Source organism: Pelophylax lessonae (genome assembly GCF_965119305.1).
Source record: "Pelophylax lessonae genome assembly, chromosome: 4".
NCBI lineage: Eukaryota > Metazoa > Chordata > Amphibia > Anura > Ranidae > Pelophylax > Pelophylax lessonae.
Genome location: NC_138771.1, coordinates 190,681,623 through 190,705,475, shown reverse-complemented (window position 1 = coordinate 190,705,475; position 23,853 = coordinate 190,681,623). Strand labels below are relative to the sequence as shown.

Below are 23,853 nucleotides of genomic sequence, written 5' to 3'. Positions count from 1 at the left end.
AGGCAGACCGTGGGAGCGGTCCTAGCGAGCAGAATTTTTCAGGCCCGGTGGTGGCCTCTTAAAATAAAGGAATTGTCAAAAACTCTTGTGCTGTCTTTATTCACTTTTACTCTTTTTTGGTAAATGGGTAGGCAACTCAGTCACATAGGGAGGGTGGGATCTGGGGGGTCCCCTTATTAAAAGGATCTTCCAGATTCTGATAAGCCCCCTGTGTACAGACCCCCACAGCCCAGCGTTGTGGGGAAGAGGCCCTTGCCCCCCATTAACATGGGGACAAGGTGCTTTGCAGTAGGACAAAGCTGCCCCAAAGCACCCCTTCGATGTTGAGGGCATGTGGCCTGGTACGGTTGAGAAGGGGGGCACTCAGTCATCCCCTCCCTTTTCTGATCTGACCTGCATGTTCAGATGAGGGCCTGTTATGGATTTGGGGGGGGGGGGGGGGGGGGGACTTCCCGCATTTTTTTTTCCCTGCCAATTTTTTTTTTTTTTTTTTTAACATTTAGCTGTCAGCTGGAAAAACTCTCCGGCCTGCTCCTTAGCAACCAGCCATACATACAGTGTTTTTAAAGGGACAGAAAGACCCGGGTTTAAAAATGTGCCTGAAAAAATGCATCAACCGCAACCAGATGTGAATCTAGACTAAATGCATATTCTGAGGCTTTCAGATGCTTTTACTTTGATAGCAGTGGGTGTAGAAGAGATCAGCCTGTTGAATTAGATGAGCTGTTTATTAAAGAAAAACAAGCACAACCTAAAACAAAAATAAAACCCCATTGTGCCCTACCCAAATGTAAATGTCATGTACATGGTAGTGCATACCTAATCTATGAATATGCTTACATATTTACAAAATAAATACTCTGGATGATTCTATAGCAAGATCTCCTAATTCAGTTTTTGAGGGCATACAAGTCTAGCCACATGTTCTTTGATGTCTTTATCTGGATGCTGTAATAATGCTACAAGATTTCTCTGGAACACTGTCTGGTCTCTGAAGAGAAGGGCATATAAAGAATAATCTTCATAATGACGTTGTCCATTACTATGCTGTTGTCTGTCCAAGTTCTCTGAAAGATTTGCAGCAAATGTCAGAGCTCTGATAAGAATTTCTCTATTAGTGTTGCTGCCAAAGAGATTGGTCAGTGATGATGGTGCCTGCAAAAACAGATACAAGGTAGATTATAAAGGTTAGCACTATGCTTCAAACACTACACATAAATGGGTACAACAAATGGAAATCTCTGCCTGACAGTATAGTAGTGATCTTATAACTAAGTGTCCCTAAGATGTCAGTTATCCGCATTAACCCATTGCTGAAATCCACGACTAGAGACACCTTCTAAGCGTCTTCATTTAGTATTACTCAGCTCCTATAAAGGAAATGAAAAGTGCCTTATGACTGCTATAGGAAAAGCAGTCAGTCAGATTCCTAGTTCTGGTGTTTATGATGGAAGATGATGTCCTAAATGTTGGGACCAGAGATGTTTCTTAAGTTGGGCGTACATGGATCGGAATTTAGACCATCCAGTTTTCGATCCATGTATGGGCACACTGGTTGTACACAAGACGATCCATCAATCGACTGCTGTTTTGCAAACTCAATTTTTTTTTTTTTTAAAAAGAATACTTTATTGAAAGGGAACAAAATAATTAGCCCAATTTTTTTGTATAATGTGAAAGATGATGTTATGCCGAGTAAGATACCTAACACGTCAGACTTTAAAATTGCACACGCTCGTGCAATGGCGTCAAACTATGGTACATAATCACCATAGGCGACGCTTTAAACGCCTTTACAGGTTACCTGTTAAAGAGTTACAGAGGAGGTCTAGTGCTAGAATTTTTGCTCTCCCTCTAACGTTTGCAGTGATATTTAACATGTGTGGTTTGAATACCGTTTATATATGCGTGCGCGAGCAGAGGGATGGGGACGCTTACATTTTTTTTTTTTTTATCCTTATTTATTGTACTTTTTATTTTGATACCATACGTTTAAATCGTTTTTTTTTATTACAAAAGGAATGTAAACATTCCTTGTAATTGGAATAAGGATGACAGGCCTTCTTTCTTGGGGTCTTCTTTCTTGGGGTCGAAGACCCCAAATCTCTTCTTTACCTTTTAAAGGCAAAAGATCACAAAAAAAAAAATATTTTCTTTCGAGGCTCAGCCTCTTCCTCCGAGCCACCTTGGTCTCGAAACGTGTCAGCCGTCATCTTAACAGGACTATGGACTAATACAGTGTTTCTCAACTCCGGTCCTCAGGGCACACCAACAGGCCAGGTTTGCAAGATAACTGAAATACATCACAGGTGATATTATTTGCTGCTCAGTGATTGCAGTATTCAAGTCTGCATCTCCCCAAGGTAATACTTAAAATCTGGCCTGTTAGTGTGCCCTGAGGACCGGAGTTGAGAAACACTGGACTAATACATGGACTATTCCTGACACTGGAGCAATTGAGCTTGATATGATTATTTCCTACCTTTGTTTGTGAGTAGCCATTTTATATGCTGTACTAATAAAGCCTATTATTGAGGATAATGCGCTAGGTCGGTGCGCCCTTTTTTTGTTTCTTTTTGCCTGGAGTACTGTTTGACTACCCCAGTCCTTTTTAGGCAGCAGGACTCTAGCCATCCGAGATGCAATATGTGAGTCCCGTGGGAAGTGTGGTCGGGGAGCTTGGATTCTAAGCGCAGGAGAAAGGTGGTATTACCATATTGTTTTGGAGCAGCTACATTTTTACGTCAGGACCTAGAGGGGAAACAGCTTCCCCCTGTCTTTGCGGAGCGGGCGGATCAGTTGGTTCAGGGGCTACAGTTTATCTGTAATGCCTCTTGGATGCGGCTCCTTTTTATTTCTATTCTGTCTGTATCAGCAGTGGTCCTTTGGGGTATTATCTGGCTTAAATGCTGGTCTGCGGACCAGACTTCCAAGAAGGCCTTATCTGATCTCCCCCTTGTAGGGTTTTTAGCTTCCTTGGATGACCTCATTAATGGTCTCACAGGGGGGAAGAGTACTCTTCTTCTGCAGGCTACCAAGGAGCCCCGTCGTAGAAGTGGGCCATTCTCCTCAGCTCAGAAGAGGTTTTTTTTGTCCCTCAGGGTCTCAAGACAAGGGATAAAAAGTTAGGGCCTCCAGCGGAGGTTTCAAGAGGACCTAGTCTGGCAAGCCACAAGTGGGCTCTTCCAGACCTGTGGACAGGGCTACCTCTGCATGAAGGGGCGCCTTCACCGCTATCTGGGGTGGGGGGACGTCTTCGCTGGTTTCTGGATCCATGGACCTCCCTGGTATAGGACACGTGGGTCCACAAAGTTATTCGGTCAGGCTACGAGATCGAGTTCGGTCTTATCCTCCGGAAAGGTTCTTCCCTTCCAACGTACACTTGTCCCCAGATCACTTACGGGTCTATTTCGGGTAGTGCAAGACTTGTGCCTAAAAGGGCCGGTTCCAATTTCGGAACGTTTTCAGGGGTTTTTACTCAAACCTCTTTACAGTTCCCAGGAAGAAAGGCAAGGTACGTCCAATTCTGGACCTCAAGGCACTAAATTGCTGGTGCGAATATAGAAGTTCCGCGTGGAGTCCATTCACACGCTAGTGGCATTTCTACGTCAGGGGGATTTCTTCTCGCTTCTATCGACATCAAGGACACCTACCTGCACATTCTAATGTGCCGGTCACCAACGCTTCCTCCCTTTTGCCGTGGGCGAGGAACATTATCGGTTTGTGGCGTGGACCTTTGGTCTCGCCTTGGGTCTTCACAAAAAAGTGTTGGCTCTGGTGCTGGCATTGTTTGAGTCAGCAGTGGATCGCGCTACTGGGGTACCTGGACGATCTTCTGCGAGCGGAGTCTCCGACTGCTCTGATAGACAACTGGAGATTGCTCTGCAAACTCTGAGGGAGTTCGGTTGGATTCTGAACCTTCAGAAGTCTGCTATGGTTCGGTCCATAAAAACTGGACTATCTGGGTCTGACTCTGGACTCGGCCTCAGCCACCATGTTTCTTCCTCTGGAAAAACTCCAGACATTGCAGGAGGCAATTCAGCTTCTGTTGTTCAGAAGACGGTCATCCCTCCGGGCTTGCATGCAGGTGCTGGGCCTGATGGTGTCCACCCTCGAGGTGGTCTGCTTGCATTGTTCCACACAAGAGCTCTGCTAAAGAGATTGTGAGGAAATGGAACAAGGATCCACGGTCTCTAGAGATGGCTTCCTTCTCTGGCATTTCGACAGGGAAAATCCTTTCTCCCCCTGTACTGGACGGTTGTCACCACGGATGAAAGCCTGTCCGGGTGGGGAGGCGTTCTCAGCACTCTGGCAAACACGTTCCCCCTCCTTAACTCAATTACATAGAGAAGAGGGCATTTGTAATTTACAGATGATCGCCTGGAAACCTGATATCATTGCATGATACTACATTTCTTTCAGGATCAACAGATAGTTTTCTGTATTTGTAGAACATGCACTAAGAATAAAAAACTAAAACAGCCACTGCACTTTACTACCAGTAAACAGCAATATCTTCAATTTTTGTAACTGCATTTGGGTAGATCTAACTGGCTGGTCCATATAATCATTATCCATACTTTTCCCATGGCCAAGAATAGTGGTATATTAACATTTTTCTTCAAATTCTTTATTTATAGGAAAAACAGCATCCAAAGTAGTGCAATACAATAGAGTAGTGTATCACAAAAGGTAAGAGACATGCAAGAAGTAATTGTTAGGGCATGTATATTAGACATATACAACGAGAAATGTCAAATGAACAACAAATGAATACATGTAGGTAAAAGAGGTCTTGTTAAAGCGGAGTCCCACCCAAAAGTTGAACTTACGCTTATCTGATTCCTCCCTTTCTGTGGATGGGGGGGGGGGGGGGAGCGGGTACCTGTATTTGACAGGTACCTTGTCCCCACTTCCGTCAGACCTCGCCGCGGCGAGGTTCTTCAGCAGTTCGGCCCCCTTTCTCCTCCCAGGCCAGTTACAGTGCAGCGCGCTCATGTGCAGTAGGTAACAGGCTGTGAAGCTGCAAGGCTTCACTGCCAGGTTCCCTTACTGGCAATGGCGGTGGCAGCAGCACCCAATAGCCAATAGAAACATTGGCTGGGGTGCCGACATCGCTGGATTACAGGACAAGTGTCCTAATATTAAAAGTCAGCAGCTACAGTATGTGTTTAAGTTTTGGAGGGGGAGGGGGGCAAACTCAGCTTTAAATGTGAAGAGGTCCAACTAGAGTTGCTAGTAATCTAAGGGGTATGGAGAGTTTCCTTAAAGAAAAAAAAAAAAACGCTGCATAGGTAAAGGAAACAGAAACATCTCCCTGAAGTTAAGGAGACAATTCGAGGTGATATGACCAGCCACAGTACTTACCTAGTCGGATACTCAAATTTTTTGAATGAATAAGGGGGAGCAAAGGGGGGTAAGGCATAAGAAAGGTGAGTGTGGGGTGGAAAAGGAGAAACAAACATTAACATTTTACCTCGCTAGATAACAGAACTGTGGTTATTGAAGGGTTTGCTGATAAATTCACAAGAACCTTTAAAGTATGAATCTGCAGAAAGACAAATAGGCATTTAGAGAACTATGTCACTATGAACAATATGTAATATTAGATTTTTTGTTATATTAGGTATATAATGCTGCATCACGTCAGAAATCACCTATTGTTGATTATAAAACGAACACTTAGTAATGTAAATGTTCCCGCGCTCTGTACTAAGTAAGAGTAGAGCACAGACTGTGCTGGGATCTCACATTTCTGAAAAAATGAAGAATACTACATAATACTGTGGCCTATAGGAGGATTAGACACTGGCAAAAACAAAGAAAACTGTAGGCCAGCCCAGGATAACTGCTCCTACTGTCAGCATGCCTGTTTTGTGGCAAAGCAGTACTGAAAGCATGATCATAAACAGAGGGATTGGACCTATATCCCTCAATGGACTCCATTAAAAACATTTTACACAAAGTACAAAAAGATGTCAGGAGTCTAAATAAAGTCAGCATTCTCCATCCGCCTGGTCTGGAGCAGTGAGGATCACTGCAAAAATGAGCAGGACAAAGGAAGGCATAGTTTAGGGTGTACTGGTGAAAAAGTCGGTTAGCTGAACATCTACATTTGTTATGTACAGGCCATGCCCTATGCATATGAACTGACGTGTGACACAAAGTAATGGGAAACAAGGCTTCTAGCAAACCATCATGGCTGAAAAGCTATAGCCATTGGCTCTACACATTCTATAAGTGAGGAATTAATTGCAGCAGCCAAAATTGGATGAAGGGCAGCACCTGCCAGCAAGAATGGAGCTCAAGAAAGGACCTTCAACTGCTTATCGGATAAGTCCCCAGATATGGGAGTTCTCTACCAGAAGGGTAATACCTTGTTGAGGCAGAACACTGCTTGGTCCACTGTGGTAATACACTACTTCTGCAAGGCTAATATGCACTTCAGGGGAGCAAACAGCTTTTCAGAAAACTTCCAGTCTTTATAGATACATAGTTAAAAAAGAAGGTGCAAATGACAAGTCTTAGCGGCCTTAGATATGTAAAAAGACCCAAGACTGGAAACACTGGTAGAAGCAACAGGCTTCATCTCCAGCCACTTGTTGACTGGCCCATAGTAAAACTACGTCATTACTTTGACATTAACCACTTAAGCCCCGGAAGATTTTACCCCCATTCCGACCAGGGCCTATTTTGCGATTTGGCACTGCGTGACTTTAACGGACAATTGCGCGGTCGTGCAACTAAACGAATTTGACGTCCTTTTTTTCCCCACAAACAGAGCTTTCTTTTGGTGGTATTTGATCACCTGTGCGATTTTTTGATCATGCGCTATAAACAAAAAAAGAGCGACAGTTTTGCAAAAATAACAATATTTTTCACATTTTTTTTATATGAAATTCCCCCAAAAAAAAAAAAAACGTAAAAATCAAAATTTTTTAACATTTTCGGCCAATTTGTTTTCTGCTACATATGTTTGGTTAAAAAAAAAAAAAAAAAAAGAAAATCGCAAAAAGCGTATTTTGATTGGTTTGCGCAAAAGTTATCGCGTTTACTAACAAAGGGAAAGATTTTTGTCATTTTTGTTGTTTTTTTTTTAACGCGTAATGGCGGCGATCTGCGATTCTTTTTTGCAGTACTGCGACATTGCGGCGGACAGATCGGACCCTTGACTGACATTTTTGACACTTTTGGGGTTACCAGTGACATTTCTACAGTAATCAGTGCTATAAATATGCACTGTTACTGTAAGATTACACTGGCAGTGAAGGGGTTAACTTTTTTTGAGAGGGAGGGGCTATTTGTTTTCCTAGGGGCGTGATTCTAACTGTGATTGGCTGTGGCTTGAGGTGTAGGAACAGTGATCAACAGTCCTACATAGTAGAACCGTATAATCACTATTCCTACACCGGGGAGAATGACAGGTGGCTTGTTTACATTAGCCGCCTGCCTTTCTCCCTCTCCACCGACGATCGCCGAGTGACCGGCGGACATCGGGCCTCCGGCGGCGTGTGTCGCTCTACCTGTGAGGGGTTGACTGCCGCAGTAAATATACTGTGAGCAGTCGTCAAGTGGTTAAATACCGTTGGTATGGCAGCAGCTAGCTGCCATAACCCCGTATTGTTTTTTACTATGGCCGAATCTCTGGAAGATAAAAAAGTGGTCCTGCGGGCAAATTTGCAGCGGGATCACTTTTAGAAGTGGGATGGCGGGTGCCGCCGCCGCCGCCCCCCCTTTAGAAGGTTAAAGACTAACTGTGTCTCTTAATAGATGAGATTTAAAAAAAACAACATTTTAATGCTCTAGGACTGTAAAATAAATAAAGCCACAATAGTAATATGTAGGGAGGACAGAAAAAAATGACATTTATTCATATAGCTACTATTATTGTAACTTAGAACTTGTGATGGCATTAATATCTATTTTGTGGAGATGCAGCATTAGAATCCCTTACAGCAAACTAAAATGGGGTCAGGGCTTCTCAACAAGACAACACTGCAGACACTTCACAAATGTGCTGAGAAACGACCTCATCTATGACAGCCCTACAACACCAATATGTTACCTAACAAAGTACATTTGTATCCCAGGCCATGGGTATTTAAAGAGAAACTTCACCCTAAAAGCAAAATCAGCTTTACAAATTCTTCCACCCTTCCCTACCACTTTTGGAGTTTTTTTTTCGTTTTAGCAAGTGTCTGCTTCCACTTCCGCTGGGGCGATCGGAGCGGAAGTTCTTCCCCTTTCCCTCAACCTTTTAGGACATGTCACAGGTCCCAGAAGGCTGCAGGTCCATTAACAAAGCGCAGCGTGACTTGGGCATACGCAGTAGGAAGCCAACTGTAAAGCCACAAGGAGTCACAGCCAGCTTTCCTTTTTAAACATGGCGGCGCCGGGGAACCATCAAAGAACTAGCCCGGTTGATGACGGTGCTGGATTCTTGGACAGGTAATTGTCCCTCTTTTGTTTTTTTAAAGTGTCCCTTTTGTTTTACGATGGGGAAGCTGTCCCCGCCGGGAGAAGACCGTTATAATCGCAGGTAAAACCCGGCATGCTGCTTGTACCCAAGCTGATCGATCAACTTGGTACATTTAGCCTGCCCAGACACAGTTCAAATCTCAGACAGTTCCTGCTGAACCGGCCAAGATTCAAACCGTGTATGGCCTGCCATAGGCACATTATTTAAGCAGCTTTTCTCCGGCCAGGGGAATAGTGTTCAGGGAAGCTGAGCAAACGCTCAGTGTGCATGAGGCCTTACTTGAAAGGCAGTGAAAACCTAAAAGATACGTACAGCAGGAAAATAATTATTTTATCCGCTGCAGATTTTGTAAGTGTGCCCACTTATAAAGAAATGAAGGCTCTATAAATTTTTATCATAGGTGCATTTTAAACAAAGACAGAATATGAACCAAAAATCCAGAAAAAACACAATACAAATGTTATAAATGGAGTTGCAGTTTAGTAATAAAATAGGTATTTGATCCCCAAGCAAAACATGACTTAGTACTTGATGGAGAAACCCTTGTTGGCAAGCATAGAGGTGAAACGTTTGTAGTTAGTGACCAGGTTTGCACACGTCAGGAGGGATTTTGGTCCACTCTTTTTTTACAGATCTTCTCTAAATCCTTAAGGTTTCTTAGCTGTCGCTTGGAAACTCGAAGTTTCAGCTCCCTCCATACATTTTCTATAAGGTTAAGGTCTGAAGACTGGCTAGGCCACTCCATGACCTTCATGTGTTTCTTCTTGAGTCACTCCTTTGTTGCCTTGGGGGTATGGGTCATTGTCATGCTAAAAGACCCATCTTTAGTGTTCTGGCTGAGAGAAGAAGGTTCTCACCCAAGATTTTACAATACATGGCCCCATCCATTGGCCCCTCAATGCGGCAAAGTCAGTCTGTACCTCTAGCAGAAAAACAGCCCCAAAGCATAATGTCTCCACCTCCGTACTTGACTGTAGGGATGGTGTTCTATTTCTTCCTCCAAACACCGCGAGCCCTACTCCTCAAGAAGGAACATGTACAGTCATGCCAATGAACATCTAAATGATTCAGAGAAGGCTTGGGAGAAAGCTCTGTGGTCATACGAGACAAAAATGTAGCTCTTTGGCATTAACCCGACATGTCGTGTTTGGAAGAAAAATGCTGACTATGACCCTAAGAACACCATCCCTACAGTTAGGCATGGAGGTGGAAACATGATGCTTTGGTGCTGTTTCTTTGTTAAAAGATACATGCCAACTTTGCCACACTGAAGGGCAAATGGACGGGCCATTTATTGTAAAATCTTGGATGAAAACCTTCTTCCCCCAGCCAGAACACTGAAGATGGGTAGTGGATGGGTCTTCCAGCATAATAATGACCCAAAAAATACTGCCATGGCAACAAAGAAGTGGCTCAAGAAGAAGCACATTAGGGTCACGGAGTGGCCTAGTCAGTCTCCAGACCCTAATCCTATAGGAAATTTATGAAGGGAGCTGAAACTTCAAGTTGCCAAGTGACAACCAAGAAACCCCAAGAATTTAAAGAAGATCTGTTATGAAGAGTGGACCAAAATCTCTCCTGAGATATGTGCAAACCTGGTCACCAACTACAAGAAACATCTTACCTATGTGGTTGCCAACAAGGGTTTCTCCACCAAGTATCAAGTTAAGTATTTGATTCCCAAGCAAAACCTATTTTACTCACTGTACTGCAATCTAATTTATAAAATTTGTATCTTGTTTTTTTTTTTCTGGAGTTTTGGTTGATATTCTGTCTCTATCATTTAAAATACACCTATGATAAAAATTACAGACCCTTCATTTGTTTGTAAGTGGGCAAACTTACAAAATCTGCAGTGAATCAGATAATTATTTTCCCCATTGTAGACTGTACAAATGTAAACCACTACTACAAGGAAACATAACATTTCCACATAACCTGCTCATGTGATCCAATACTAGTCTGGTAATGTTACATACCTTGGTAGCTTCCTCTCCATCCACCAGTAGAGTGAAAAAGAAGGGGATGTAATCTGCCAGGTAGTCATGGTAGGTATTGGTGACGGACATATTAATTGCTAATCTTAAACCAGCCAATTGCACTTCAGAATTCAATGAAGAGAATTTAATATCATTACATACATCATAGAGGAAATCCTGTGGAAAATAAAGCAATGTTTCTTAGCCATGCTGAGCAAGATTATGACATTATAACAAATCCAGGTTTCCTGCTTTATTCAATAGCCCTGTGATATTCGACTGACAAGTCACTAGAATAGAAGCCTATGCGGTAAACGGGAAGATAAATCAGCGATGGACACATTGCATTGCAGTAACGCATGCACTGCAATACACTTTATTCTAAATTGGCCCCAAAGTGGGAATAATCACTCGTGTTTTTTTTTTTTTATTATTAATCAATATGCATTGTTACGAGCTGCAGTGCACTACAGAATAGGTGTGCTCTATAAATGCGCAGGAGTGCCACTAAAAATAAATGGCACTGCAATGCATCACATCATGTTTGGTGCATTTCAGTAACATGCATGTTTTACCACGTCACCAAACACAATGGTGTGAATGGGCTGTATGAGCATGTGACTACAGTATGCCATGCATGGGCAGATCCTGTAACTGTTATGCTAAAGTTCTTAAAAAAAAAAATTTGAGAAATATATTGGTACTATTGCTGATTTTTTTCTGAAAATGCTAGCTGCCTGGCTGGTAAGCTGGCCTTCTGGTTTCGGAATTAAAAAAAACGTGCAAATCAGTAAAAGGCAGAATAGTCTTAAGAAAAGTCTTAATCTGAACATCTGTTCTGGGTTATGAGCCTAAAGAATAACTCCACTTTCATGGTGAAAAAAAAATACATAATGTATACAATTGTGACAAGTCATATTGTAATTGAATTTTATTAAAAATTACCTTTCCAAACTACCTGGAGGTGTTCTGTACACGGAATATGTACAGAATGCCCTCCAGAAACATAATTTCCTGCTTGTGTGATTGGCTCACTGATTTTCCCAGAAGTCTACACTAAGATACAAATCAGGTTTCCAATAGGAAATAATGTCCAAAGGGTAGCAGACCCTGCAGATTTCCTCATTAGAGCCCTGATTCTGCAACAGCTGATAGATAATTATGAAACCACTCCCATTAGTCTCACTCAGCACAGGGGTACAGGGGAGACTTAATTTTTTCCTTGCTCCTTACAGTACATAATGTGTTATACATTATATTCTTCTTAAACTAACCTTGATATTCCCTCTGCAGCGGGCTCCTATCTTAATTGTGGGCATGTGAAGCCCACATGTTCCTACTTACGACAATAGGTGCTGCTGGTTACCCAGCATGCACCTCCGGACCACGCGCATGCGCAATAGACCAACGGTTGAGTCCCTGGTTGCCATCTCAACGGCAGCGTCGTAGAAAGGTCGCGCCCCGTTTTTATGGCAACATAAAGTAATATGGGCAATGGACTGAATAGCCTTGCACGCACATGAAGCGCCTCAAATCAATTCAACTCACCTCCTCAACAGCCGCTGCCTCTTCTGTGTGTAATGGCAACACAACATCCATGTACCCTTTTCCAAAATGGTGCTTAGCACCGCCTAGCACACATCACTTCCTGTTTGCATGCAGCGATGCCCACGGGCTCCTTGGAATGATGACACACATCTCCCAGGAGCCCGTGCGCTGCAGTCCCTTTATAAATCACAAACAGTGATTTCTTCAGAATAACAAAAAGGTAGGAATCTGCAACAAAGTTTGTTAAAATCCTTGCAATGTACAGAGATCACCCAGAGGGGAATGTTTTTTTCTCATCAAAAGTGGGAGGTACACTTTAACCACTTGCCTTCTGTGCACTTAAACACCCTTCCCATCCAGGCCAATTTTCAGCTTTCAGCGCTGTCACACTTTGACTGACAATTGCGCGGTCATGCTACACTGTACCCATATGAAATTTTTATCATTTTTTTCACACAAATAGAGCTTTCTTTTGGTGGTATTTAATCACCTCTGGGTTTTTTATTTTTTACAAAAAAAAAAGAATAAAGACAAAAAATTTTGAAAAAAAAAAAAATTTTTCTTATTTTCTGCGAGTAAATTTTGAAAATAAATTTTTCTCCTTCACTGATGTGCGCTGATGAGGCGGCACTGATGGGCACTGATGAGGTGGCACTTATGGGCACTGATGAGGTGGCACTTATGGGCACTGATGAGGAGGCACTAATATGCCGCACTGATGAGCACTGATAGGCGGCACTGATAGGCGGCACTGATGAGCACTGATAGGCGGCACTGCTGGGCACTGAGAGGTGGCACTGAGAGGTGGCACGCTGGGCACTGAGAGGCGGCACTGCTGGGCACTGAGAGGCGCCACTGACGGGCGTCACTGATGGGCACTGAGAGGCGGCACTGATGGGCACTGACGGGTGGCACTGATGAGCACTGATGGGCGGCACTGATGAGCACTGGTGGGCAGCACCATCAGTGCCCACACTCAGTGCCCATAGTGCTGCCAGTCAGTGCTCATCAGTGCCTAGATGAGCAGGCACTGATGGGCACTGACTGGCAGCACTATGGGCACTGATTGTGGGCACTGATGGGGGACACTGATGGCGGGCACTGTGGGCACTGTTGGGGGCAATGTGTGTATGTTTTTTTACCTTGCAGTAATCAGGGCACTGGTGATCAGTGCCCTGATTACATGTCTCTGTGTCCCCAGCGCTGTGAGGCTCCCCCTCCTTCCTCACACTGCAGGCTCCGTGTGAGGAAGGAGCGCCGGCGATGAGAGATGATCTCATATGTTTACATATGAGATCATCTCTCATTGGATGGTCCGATCACGTGGTGAATGGCCGCTGTGATTGGCCATTCACCACGATCTGTGATCGGCCGTGTCCAAGGGACACGGCCGACACAGATTCTCCCCGATGCGCGCTCGCGGGAGCGCGCGGGGAGCCTGCTTCTGGGAGGCCGTTTAAAAACGGCCTCCCGAAAATTCGAGTCCGCGCTGCAGCCGTATATAGGCTGTAGCGCGGATGGGATGTAGTTAAAGTGGTTCTAAAGGCAGAAGGTTTTTTACCTTAATGTATTCTATGCATTATAAAAATAGTCCTTGTGTAAAAAAAAAAATGGTGTAACACTTCTCTAATAAACTAGAACATATTTAAAAAAAAAAATGTCCCAAATCCCACTAATGGTTGTATGAACACAGTGAAAATCTGTAAATATTAATGAATGAATATCACGAACATTCCTGTGTTATACATAAAAAATATAGTGCATACAATTCAGTCCCAAATACTGTATATAAAAGACCATAAAAAGTCCATAATTTTTACATTCTTCATGCATTCACCAAGGAGTGACATGAAAACACAAGACTGTAGCAAGGGCATGAAAATCCCAGTGTTCTCTTGGCTTTATTCCACCATGTGTAATTAGTATAGGTGTGCTCTCCCCTTCATTCATGGACCTCAAATAGATTGAGAGGTCTAATAAGGCCTTAAACTTTGGTTCTCATCAGCACCATATATACTTTCCTTCCCTTCTATCCATCAATGATTAAAGCGATATTAAAGCTTCATTTACCTGCTCTGTGCAGTGGTTTTGCACAAAGCACCTTTGATCTTCTACTTTTCGGGTCCCCCGCCGATGCTCCTGGTTCCCTTAACCACTTTACCACCGCCCACAGTAATATTACTGCGGCAGAGTGGCTCGTTATCGTCTGACGACGTAGTACTACGTCGTCAGACACTTCCCCTTCTGGGCGGCGCTTGCGCGCCGCCGGAGGCTCGCTCCCGCTGTTTTCATTCACAGCGGGAGTCGGGCCAGGGGAGGAGCAGCGGCGATCGCCGCCGCTCTTCCCCCGATCGTCGGGGATCTAGTGTGGAGATCCGCCCGCCTGTGTAAACAGAGCGGGCGGATCTCCATAGTGACAGGGAGTGACAGATCGGACTGTTCAGCATGACTCACTCAGTCCCCTCCCCCCCCCACACGTCAGTAAGCACCAGGCATACATTAACCCCTCCCTCTCCAATAAAATTAACCCCTTCCCTGCCAGTGTCAATTTTACAGTAACAGTGCATATATATAGCACTGATTGCTGCAGTAATGTCACTGGTACCCCCAAAAGTGTCAAAAATGTCAGTCAAGGGTCCGATCTGTCCGCCGCAATGTCGCAGTCCCACAAAAAAAAAAAAAAAAAAAAAAAAAAAAAAAAAAAAAATCGCAGATCGCCGCCATTACGCGTTAAACCCACCAAAAATGACAGAAATCTTTCCCTTTGTTAGTAAACACAATAACTTTTGCGCAAACCAATCAAAATACGCTTATTGTGATTTTTTTTTACCAAACATAGGTAGCAGAAAACAAATTGGCCAAAAATTTTTAAAAAAATTGGTTTTTACATTTTTTTGGGGGGGAATTTCATATAAAAAAAATGTTAAAAATATTGTTATTTTTTCAAAATAAACGCTCTTTTTTTGTTTATAGCGCAAAAAGTAAAAATCGCACAGGTGATCAAATACCACCAAAAGAAAGCTCTGTTTGTGGGAAAAAAAGGACGTAAATTTCGTTTGGGTACGGCGTCGCACGACCGCGCAATTGTCAGTTAAAGTCGCACAGCGCCGAATCGCAAAAAGTGGCCTGGACGGAAGACAGCAAAATCCTCCGGTGGTAAAGTGGTTAAGCAGTGTCCTCAGAGAAAGCTGCTTGCCCTGGGGGCACCGCTGCATGCTTGCTCCCAAGCTGCTGCTCTATGCATCCATAAGACACATAAAGCCCCCCCTCCTTCATCGGCTTACTGGCTGTGATTGACATAAGTGGGAGCCAATGGGCTCCCATTGCTGTCTCAGCCAATGAGGAGGGGGAGTCCCGGGACAGCCGAGGCTATCGTGAACATTGCTGGATTAGAGGGAGTACAGGTAAGGATTGGGGGAGCTTGGGGGGGGGGGGCAGCACACAGAAGGTTTTTACCTTCATGCATAGAAGGTAAAAAACCTTCAGCCTTTAGAGCCACTTTAAGGCTCAAAAAGAATAGGTATAAGGCCCCTTTCATAGTTATGCAACTTAAAAGTCACGCGGTTTAACCACAATTTTTTTGCCGCGATTTTGACTGGACTTGAAGCAATGCCTAGGTCTATGGACCTCAAAAGGCATTAAAATCACCCCAAAGTAGTGCAGGGACTACTTTGAAGTCGTTGCGACTTGAAGTCGTACAGATATGAACGTACCGTTCCTTAGAAATCATGGGACAAGTCGCACAAGTGTGAAAGGGGCCTAAATGATACAAATAGTGTAGCGTAGTCAATCGTTTATTGACAGTATTAAAGTAAAAATCCACTCACATTTAAACAAAGAACTTTGGCTCTGTACAGCATCAATGGGATAGACTCCTGGTCTTGCCTACCTAAGTTCTCATACTACAGCTCAAGTCCCCTGAGAGCTCCACTCCGCCCAGCGTGGTGACCTAACTGATGCATTGAGTCTGAAAGGACTTTCTCAGTTTTGTGTTTTCATGTCACTCCTCTAAACGAATGAAGAATGTAAAAATACTGGATCTTTTATATGAAATGTGGGACTGAATTTTATGCACTGTTTTTTTGTGTGTACAATATTTAAATGTTATTGATATTCATTCATTAATATTAAGAGATTTTCACTGTTTTCATTTAACCATTATTGTGATTTAGGAAAATTTTGGGGGGTTACAGTTTATTAGAAAAAAGTGCAACACCCTTTTTTATTTATTTTTACACATTTCGTTTTTGAGTTGGTGATTAAACAGGGGTGGAAGTGGCTTTTATTTTTAGTTTATAGGTTTTTGAGAGAATCTGATTAGTGCAGGGACGTATTTATTTTATTTTTATAAAACGGTCCTTGGGTGTACTTGGGTGCCAGGACACACAAGTAGCAGAAGATAAGCAGAATGCTGAGAGGAGGCTACAAGTATGGGGAGCAATGGGGCAGCAGGGAAATGATGAACTGTCGTGCAGGTGACCATCACACAGAGAAGTGGGGGTGCCCAGCTGGAAGAATCCACAGCAGTTATATTTCTAATATTTGGATTACCAAAATAAGCTATATCATTACAGCAATCATACCATGAATGTTTAAATCACCCACAAATAATAATAAGGAAGGGTAAACCTAAGTAAAGTATTTCACCTTTATCTGTTCCTGATTTTGTAAGTTCATACTTAGATTGTTGAGTGCATTCAATGCTTTTGTCTTTATTTTTGGACTTGGATGCAAAAGGAATCTTCCGATGATCTTAATGCCATTGAAATTTCGAATTATATCCTAGAGATTTAAAAAAAAAATAAAAAAATAGAACCATAAAAACATTAATGCATTTATTTTATTAATACCTTTAATATCTTAAGGATACAGAGTAAGAAAACAACTATAACATGAAGGGAGAGATGAACTTATAGTGTAGTCTACATTGTTTTCTCCTGCAAAAACGTATATTGTCAAAGCAAAGAGTCAGCCCGATGAATATTCAACAGGATATGGCAACAATCGAAAGCAGTGCTCTCCTAACTGCAGCCCGGGGGGCTAGATGCGGCCCTTTGCTTGCTTCTTTTATCAAGCCCTTGGAGCACTATTTCATCCAGTGATACCAACAATGGGGCATAATTCTCCCCACTGACACCAAAGATGGGGCACTTTTCCCCCCACTGACACCAACGATGGGGCACAATTCCTCCCACTGATAACAACGATGGGGCACAATTCCTCCCACTGACACCAACGATGGGGCACAATTCCTCCCACTGACACCAATGATGGGGCACAATTCCTCCCACTGACACCAATGATGGGGCACTTTTCCCCCCACTGACACCAACGATGGGGCACAATTCCTCCCACTGACACCAACGATGGGGCACAATTCCTCCCACCGACACCAACGATGGGGCACAATTCCTCCCACCGACACCAACGATGGGGCACAATTCCTCCCACTGACACCAACGATGGGGCACAATTCCTCCCACTGACACCAATGATGGGGCACAATTCCTCCCACTGATACCAACGATGGGGCACTTTTCCCCCCACTGACACCAACGATGGGGCACAATTCCTCCCACTGACAACAACGATGGGGCACAAGTCCTCTCACTGACACCAACGATGGGGCACAATTCCTCCCACTGACACCAATGATGGGGCACAATTCCTCCCACTGACACCATAAATGGGGCACAATAAATCCCACTGACACCAACAATGGGGCACAATTCCTCCCACTGAAACCAACGATGGGGCACAAGTCCTCCCACTGACACCAACAATGGGGCACAATTCCTCCCACTGAAACCAATGATGGGGCACAAGTCCTCCCACTGAAACCAAAGATGGGGCACAAGTCCTCCCACTGACACCAATGATGGGGCACAATTCCTCCCACTGACACCAACAATGGGGCACAAGTCCTCCCACTGACACCAACAATGGGGCACAAGTCCTCCCACTGAAACCAACGATGGGGCACAATTCCTCCCACTGACACCAACGATGGGGCACAAGTCCTCCCACTGACACCAACAATGGGGCACAAGTCCTCCCACTGAAACCAACGATGGGGCACAAGTCCTCCCACTGAAACCAACGATGGGGCACAAGTCCTCCCACTGAAACCAACGATGGGGCATTGTTTTTTCCCAATGACAATGGGACCTTTCCTTCTCCCAATGGCTACAGTGTGGCTCCCCTAAAGTCTGAAGGACAGTAAACTGGCCCTTTGTTTACAACATTTGAAAACCCCTTATCTAAAGCATAACTCATTAAAAGTTTCATTCTCTTTTCCGTAGTACCATTTTTCCAGCCTACAGGGCAGGTAGAGATGGTAAACACTGGGTTATCTTTAATTATCACGTAAAATAATAAAATTGGATTCTACATGATAAGTTATATCCAGTGGATAGATATTCTTCTGTATATTCAGGATGGATTGAACAATATCATATCCTGCTACTATAGATTTCATAGTTAGCACTTGATAGACCAAATGAGTTTCTGTGCTTTGTCTATGTAATAGGACGATGTAAATTATTTCTTTCATGGCTGACAATACGCATTTGTCTTCTAACTTTTTGTAATCTCACCAAATCCTTTAACCACCTGCCTACTGGGCACTTTTACCCCCTTTCTGCCCGGGCCAATTTTCAGCTTTCAGCGCTGTCACACTTTGAATGACAATTGCACGGTCATTCAACACTGTACCCAAATGAAATTTTTATCATTTTTTTCACACAAATAGAGCTTTCTTTTGGTGGTATTTAATCACCACTGGGTTTTTTATTTTTTGCTAAACAAAAAAAAAGACCAAAAATTTTGAAAAAAAACAAAAAACAAACATTTTTTACAGTTTGTTATAAAATTTTGCAAACGGGTAATTTTTCTCCTTCCCTGATGTGCCCTAATAAGCACTGATGAGGCAGCACTGATGGGCACTGGGAGGTGGCACTGGTGGGCACTAATTAGCAGCAATGGGGGGCACTGCTTAGCAGCACTGGTGGGCACTGCTGAAACCAATGTCCCTTTAACAGAAGCCGATTATTGGCTTTCTTCTGGCTCTCCTGACGCGGTCAGTGAGAGGAAAGAAAATCCGATAACTGGCTTGTGTTTACATTCTTTGATGAGCTGTCATTGGCAGACAGCTGATCACGTAGTAAAGGACTGCTGTGATTGGCTCTTTACCCCAATCTGTGATCAGCCGAGTCCGAAGGATTTGACGCTCACAGAGGGCGCGCGGCCAGTGAGATCACAGAAGGACGTCAATGTACACCCACCCGGCAAAGTAAGCCCGTCCTATAGCTGCATTTTGGCTACAGTATGGGCGGGAAGCGGGTAAATAAAAAAACTGGAAAGAAAAATCGAATGCAGCAAATAGAACAAAAATTCCAAATTGCCCAGTCACTTGAAATGTGTTCAGTACCAAAAGTCATTTTGAGTGTTGTTCAACAATATCTACCTATGGCCATGTAATGTTTAAGGCCGCTTTCACACGACTGTTCCAATCACGTCTGCCTGTCATTTTTTCAGACGGACCTGACTGGATAGTCTATTCACCCCTATGGACTGCTGGGTATAAATGGACCTGTGTCTGTTTCCACCTGTCTACCTCTGATTGGGTCCGCTAAAAACAGGAAGGGGGGGGGGGGGGTCGGTTCTTCTTCATGTAGGTAGATCGGATCAGAGGGCAGTTGGGTATTAAGGGACAGCCAAGTCCGTTTACAACCAGCCGCCCATAGAACAGAGCGGGCTGTGTCTGTGTCCACTCTGCATAAACTGAGGGGACACAGACCTGTCATCCGCCCACTCTGCTCTGACTTTGTGACCAGGCTCCTTCCATTTTGATCAGCAGGGGGTCTGTCCACTGATCCCCTGCTGATCAAAATGGAAGGCGCCTGTGTGAAAGTGGAATTAATGTTCTGGTAAAAAAGTCCCATGGTTATTTTACAGACTGGACAGCCTCCTTGACTTACATGATTAGTTGAGAAAGCTGCACTGTTACAGAGTGTAACTAAGGCCTGTTCTTGAACTGAAGAATCATAAGCGTTGCTGTCAAGCATCTCAAGGAGTGCTTTCAGGTGGTGTGGTTCCAAATTACTTGCTGATGTAGGGATGTTTTCTATCTGGACTGTTAAAAAGAAAAAACAGATAAACATGTTTGTGTCTATTTAAAAAACATTAATAGACAACTGCGACAAACATGATGAATTCTAACCATGTTTTGCTTAATACAGTGATTTCCTATGATCGTCTGCTGCATGCAGTGGCCACAATGCAGTATTGTTCTGGAATTACTTCAATCAGAAAAAAATACCACATTATGGCCACTAGATGGTGCACATGATCACCGGAAATCACTGTATAAACCACTTAAAGATGTTGTAAACCCACTTGTATAACTTTTACCTATAGGTAAGCTACCTATAGGTGCTATAAATATCTCCCAAACTTGCACCGTTTAGGAGATATTTACAGTGCAAACTGCCGATGACGTCATCGGCGCAGGCGCTCTGAGGGAACGGCCACCCGTGCCGTTCCTTCAGAGCTCAGTGCCGTGAACGGCGGCTCCCGCGCGCAGGCGCGGGAGTGATGTAATCGCGCCTCCGGCCAATCAGATGGCCGGAGGATGCGAACCCAGAAGCAGGACGGCCGGACATGTCGCCGTCTTGTCGCTGAGGTGGCGGCACGGCGGGGGCTTTGTTTTAAGGTAAGTACTACATAATGAGCTAGTATGCGATGCATACTAGCTCATTATGCCTCTCTCTTTACAGGGCTTTTTTTTTCTCGTTTTTTTTTTTTTTTTCGACTTTACTTCCTCTTTAAAGACCAAGCCATTTCTGGCACTTTTTGTTTACAAGTTTAAATTTGTATTTTTTGCTAGAAAAATACTTATAACCCCCAAACATTATATACCGGTGTATATATTTTTAGTAGAGACCCTAGGGAATAAAATGGCAGTCGCTACAATTTTGCATGTCACAGTATTTGTGCAGCCGTTTTTCCTTTTTTTGGGAAAAAAAAAAAAAAAAATACACTTTAATGAATTTAAAAAACAAACCACAATATATACCCCATTTGTTTTGTAAAATATGAAAGATGATGTTACACAGAGGAAATTTCATGATGTGCGATGAGTGAAAATGCTCCAAAACAGACGCATGCAGGAATGTGTCACTATGTGGAGATGTGAATGAAGCCTGACAATTGAGTGTCTCCGTTCACTCCCTCCTATATACTTGTATAAAGATGACCATACACTATGCAATATAAAGATGACCATACACTATGCAATATAAAGATGACCATACACTATGCAATATAAAGATGACCATACACTGTGCAATATAAAGATGACCATACACTATGCAATATAAAGATGACCATACACTGTGCAATATAAAGATGACCATACACTATGCAATATAAAGATGACCATACACTGTGCAATATAAAGATGGCCATACACTATGCAATATAAAGATGACCATAGACTATGCAATCTGATTGTACAGGGGGCCCACCTTATACAGAGCCTAACACATGCCTGCTGGTGCTACTACTTCCCACATCATTTCTCCTGCATATAAATAAATCAGGAGTCTCCTGAGTTAAATAGGATTGCCATGAAAAGTCCACCATGATGCAATCACCCATACTCTCCATATACAGACACCATGACATGCTGTGCAGAGAGCCCTGAGCCCAGGCCAGCAGAAATGAAGGCTGTGTTTTGTAGTTCACCATGAGCACAGTACCTGCACCTCCATGTATGACACTCTTCACCACAGTCATGTTGGACACTTTCTCCAATAATCTTCCTGCTGTCACATGCTTCTTCTTCTCTCTCTCCTTATTGGCTAGGGCTCTGTATGCACAATAACACAGCCCAGCCCCCACAGCCAGCCCTAGCAGGCCCCTGGTCACACTCCCAGCCGCTAACATTCTGCGTTCCATCTCTCCTGTACAGCTTCCGGAATACAGGAGGCTACAGCGTGCGACCGGGGTGGGCGTGCACAGGCTGGGTGTGGGAGGGACTGCTGAGGAGGAGGAGGCGGAGACTTCGAATGGACAATTTTCAAGGAGTCAGCGTGAGCGTGTCCATACTAGCACAGACAGGGTGTGGGAGGCGCTGCTGTGGAGGAGGCGGAGACTTCTGTTGGCATATTTCTAGGAGTGGGCGTGTCAGTACTTGAACAGACAGGGTGTGGGAGGGGCTGCTGAAGAGGAGGTGGAAACTTGTGGTGGGTACAATTCTGGAAGTGGGCGTGTTCGTACAAGCACAGACTGGGTGTGGGAGGGGAGGCTGAGGAGGAGGCGGAGACTCCTGATCGGCATTCTTCTAGGAGTGGGCGTGTCAGTACTAGGACAGACGGGGGTGTGGGAGTGGCTGCTGAAGAGGAGGTGGAAACTTGTGGTGGGTACAATTCTGGAAGTGGGCGTGTTCGTACAAGCACAGACTGGGTGTGGGAGGGGAGGCTGAGGAGGAGGCGGAGACTCCTAATCGGCATTCTTCTATGAGTGGGCGTGTCTGTATAGCACAGACTGGGTGTGGGAGTGGCTGCAGAGGCGGAGACTCTGTGTAGGCTTGTTTCTAGGAGACAAGCGGAGGGACGCTACCCCCAGAAGTGCGAGCAGCGATCGGCTGGACCCTACACTGTTATCATGGCTTCTCTGCGGAACGCAGGCGGCCCGCTCCGGAGCTACATCAGGCAGCACAGCCTGCCCCAGATCTACGAGGTAACCTGTGTCCGCAATCACTGCACTTCCATTCTGGGACAGCTGGATCATGTGACTGGTAACAGCCCCAGGAGGGAACATGCACAATGCCTGGGGCTCATGTCTATCGGAGATCTGTGATAAGTGAAAGGCTGAGTTGGACCTGCTTTGTCTGCTATTCAAAAGCCCCTCAATAGGACATCCTATCTCCAACATCCAAACTCTGTGCGCTGCTCCAGTCCAAATCTATGTTACCAACAAATATGACGTCCTGTATATGGGTGCTGGTATACATATACTTTCTATCAGAGGGTAACTTGAACCTTTAGGACACCCGTGCAAGAAACCATTAAGGGCCCCACTAACACCTCTTCCCAACCCTCCCCACTGATCCCGGGGCCTTTTACTCCTGCCGCCGGGGCAGGGCCCTTTATTACCGTCCTGCAGCGGGACCCTTTCACATGTTCTGTAGAGGACCCCCTTCCTGCTGTCTTGGGTAGGTTTGCATGGTTGTAAAGGAAAACTCTAGGGAATCTGATTTAAGGGGGAACAATGTACAAACGGAACTGGAAGAAAGCTAACGTGATTCCGATATTCAAAAAGGGCCAGAGGCATATCCCGGGAAATTATAGGCCTGTCAGTTTGACATCAGTAGTATGTAAACTTCTGGAGGGGATGATAAGGGACTATATCGTAGAGTTTGCTAAAGACAACAACATCATCAGCAGTAATCAGCACGGGTTTACAAATGGGCGTTCTTGTCAAACCAATCTCTTAGCATTCTCCGAGGAGGTGAGCTGTGAGCTAGATAGGGGCAGACCAGTGGATGTGGTGTACTTGGATTTCGCTAAGGCGTTTGATACAGTTCCCCACAAGCGCTTAATTTATAAAATAAGATCTGCAGGTATCGACAGCAGGGTTTGCTCTTGGATACGGAATTGGCATAAAGGCCGTGTCCAAAGGGTAGTAATAAACAGCGCATACTCAGACTGGTCTGAGGTAGTAAGCGGGGTGCCCCAGGGCTCAGTCCTGGGACCAACCTTGTTCAATTTATTCATAAACAACATTGAGGTCGGGATCAGTAGTTTGTTATCAGTTTTTGCAGATGACACAAAATTGGCCAGA

General features: G+C 44.3%; 2 protein-coding genes across 3 annotated transcripts in view; one reads left to right on the top strand and one right to left on the bottom strand.

The window, feature by feature from the left end:
• Positions 1-798: 798 nt before the first annotated feature.
• ARMC10 (armadillo repeat containing 10) lies at positions 799-22,019 on the bottom strand. Of its 2 annotated transcripts, none has more exons than XM_082255419.1 (6): positions 21,768-22,019; positions 19,986-20,140; positions 16,654-16,788; positions 10,459-10,635; positions 5,477-5,548; positions 799-1,155 (listed from the first exon to the last, which is right to left on the bottom strand). In XM_082255419.1, the coding sequence occupies exons 1-6, from the start codon at positions 21,964-21,966 to the stop codon at positions 886-888; spliced, it is 1,008 nt and encodes a 335-aa protein (XP_082111545.1). In that variant the 5' UTR covers positions 21,967-22,019; the 3' UTR covers positions 799-885. The 2 variants fall into 2 exon arrangements, with proteins under 2 accessions (XP_082111545.1, XP_082111546.1); XM_082255420.1 differs by having other exon boundaries at positions 21,774-22,019.
• A 606-nt stretch (positions 22,020-22,625) lies between these two features.
• Positions 22,626-23,853, top strand: part of FBXL13 (F-box and leucine rich repeat protein 13) — a 307,351-nt gene continuing 306,123 nt past the window's right edge. Inside the window, exon 1 of the mRNA XM_082255154.1 lies at positions 22,626-22,749. Coding sequence (XP_082111280.1) covers positions 22,675-22,749 — 75 coding nt within the window. The 5' untranslated portion in view covers positions 22,626-22,674. The remainder of the gene's footprint in view (positions 22,750-23,853) is intronic.

Coding starts and splice junctions, on each gene's coding strand:
- ARMC10 (XM_082255419.1), bottom strand. CDS start 21,966: ATGGAACGCAGAATGTTAGCGGCTGGGAGTGTGACCAGGGGCCTGCTA. Junction 16,789..19,985: donor CAGCTTTCTCAACTAATCAT/GTAAGTCAAGGA, acceptor TTAAATCTCTAG/GATATAATTCGAAATTTCAA. Junction 1,156..5,476: donor CAGTTCTGTTATCTAGCGAG/GTAAAATGTTAA, acceptor CTGTTTTTGCAG/GCACCATCATCACTGACCAA.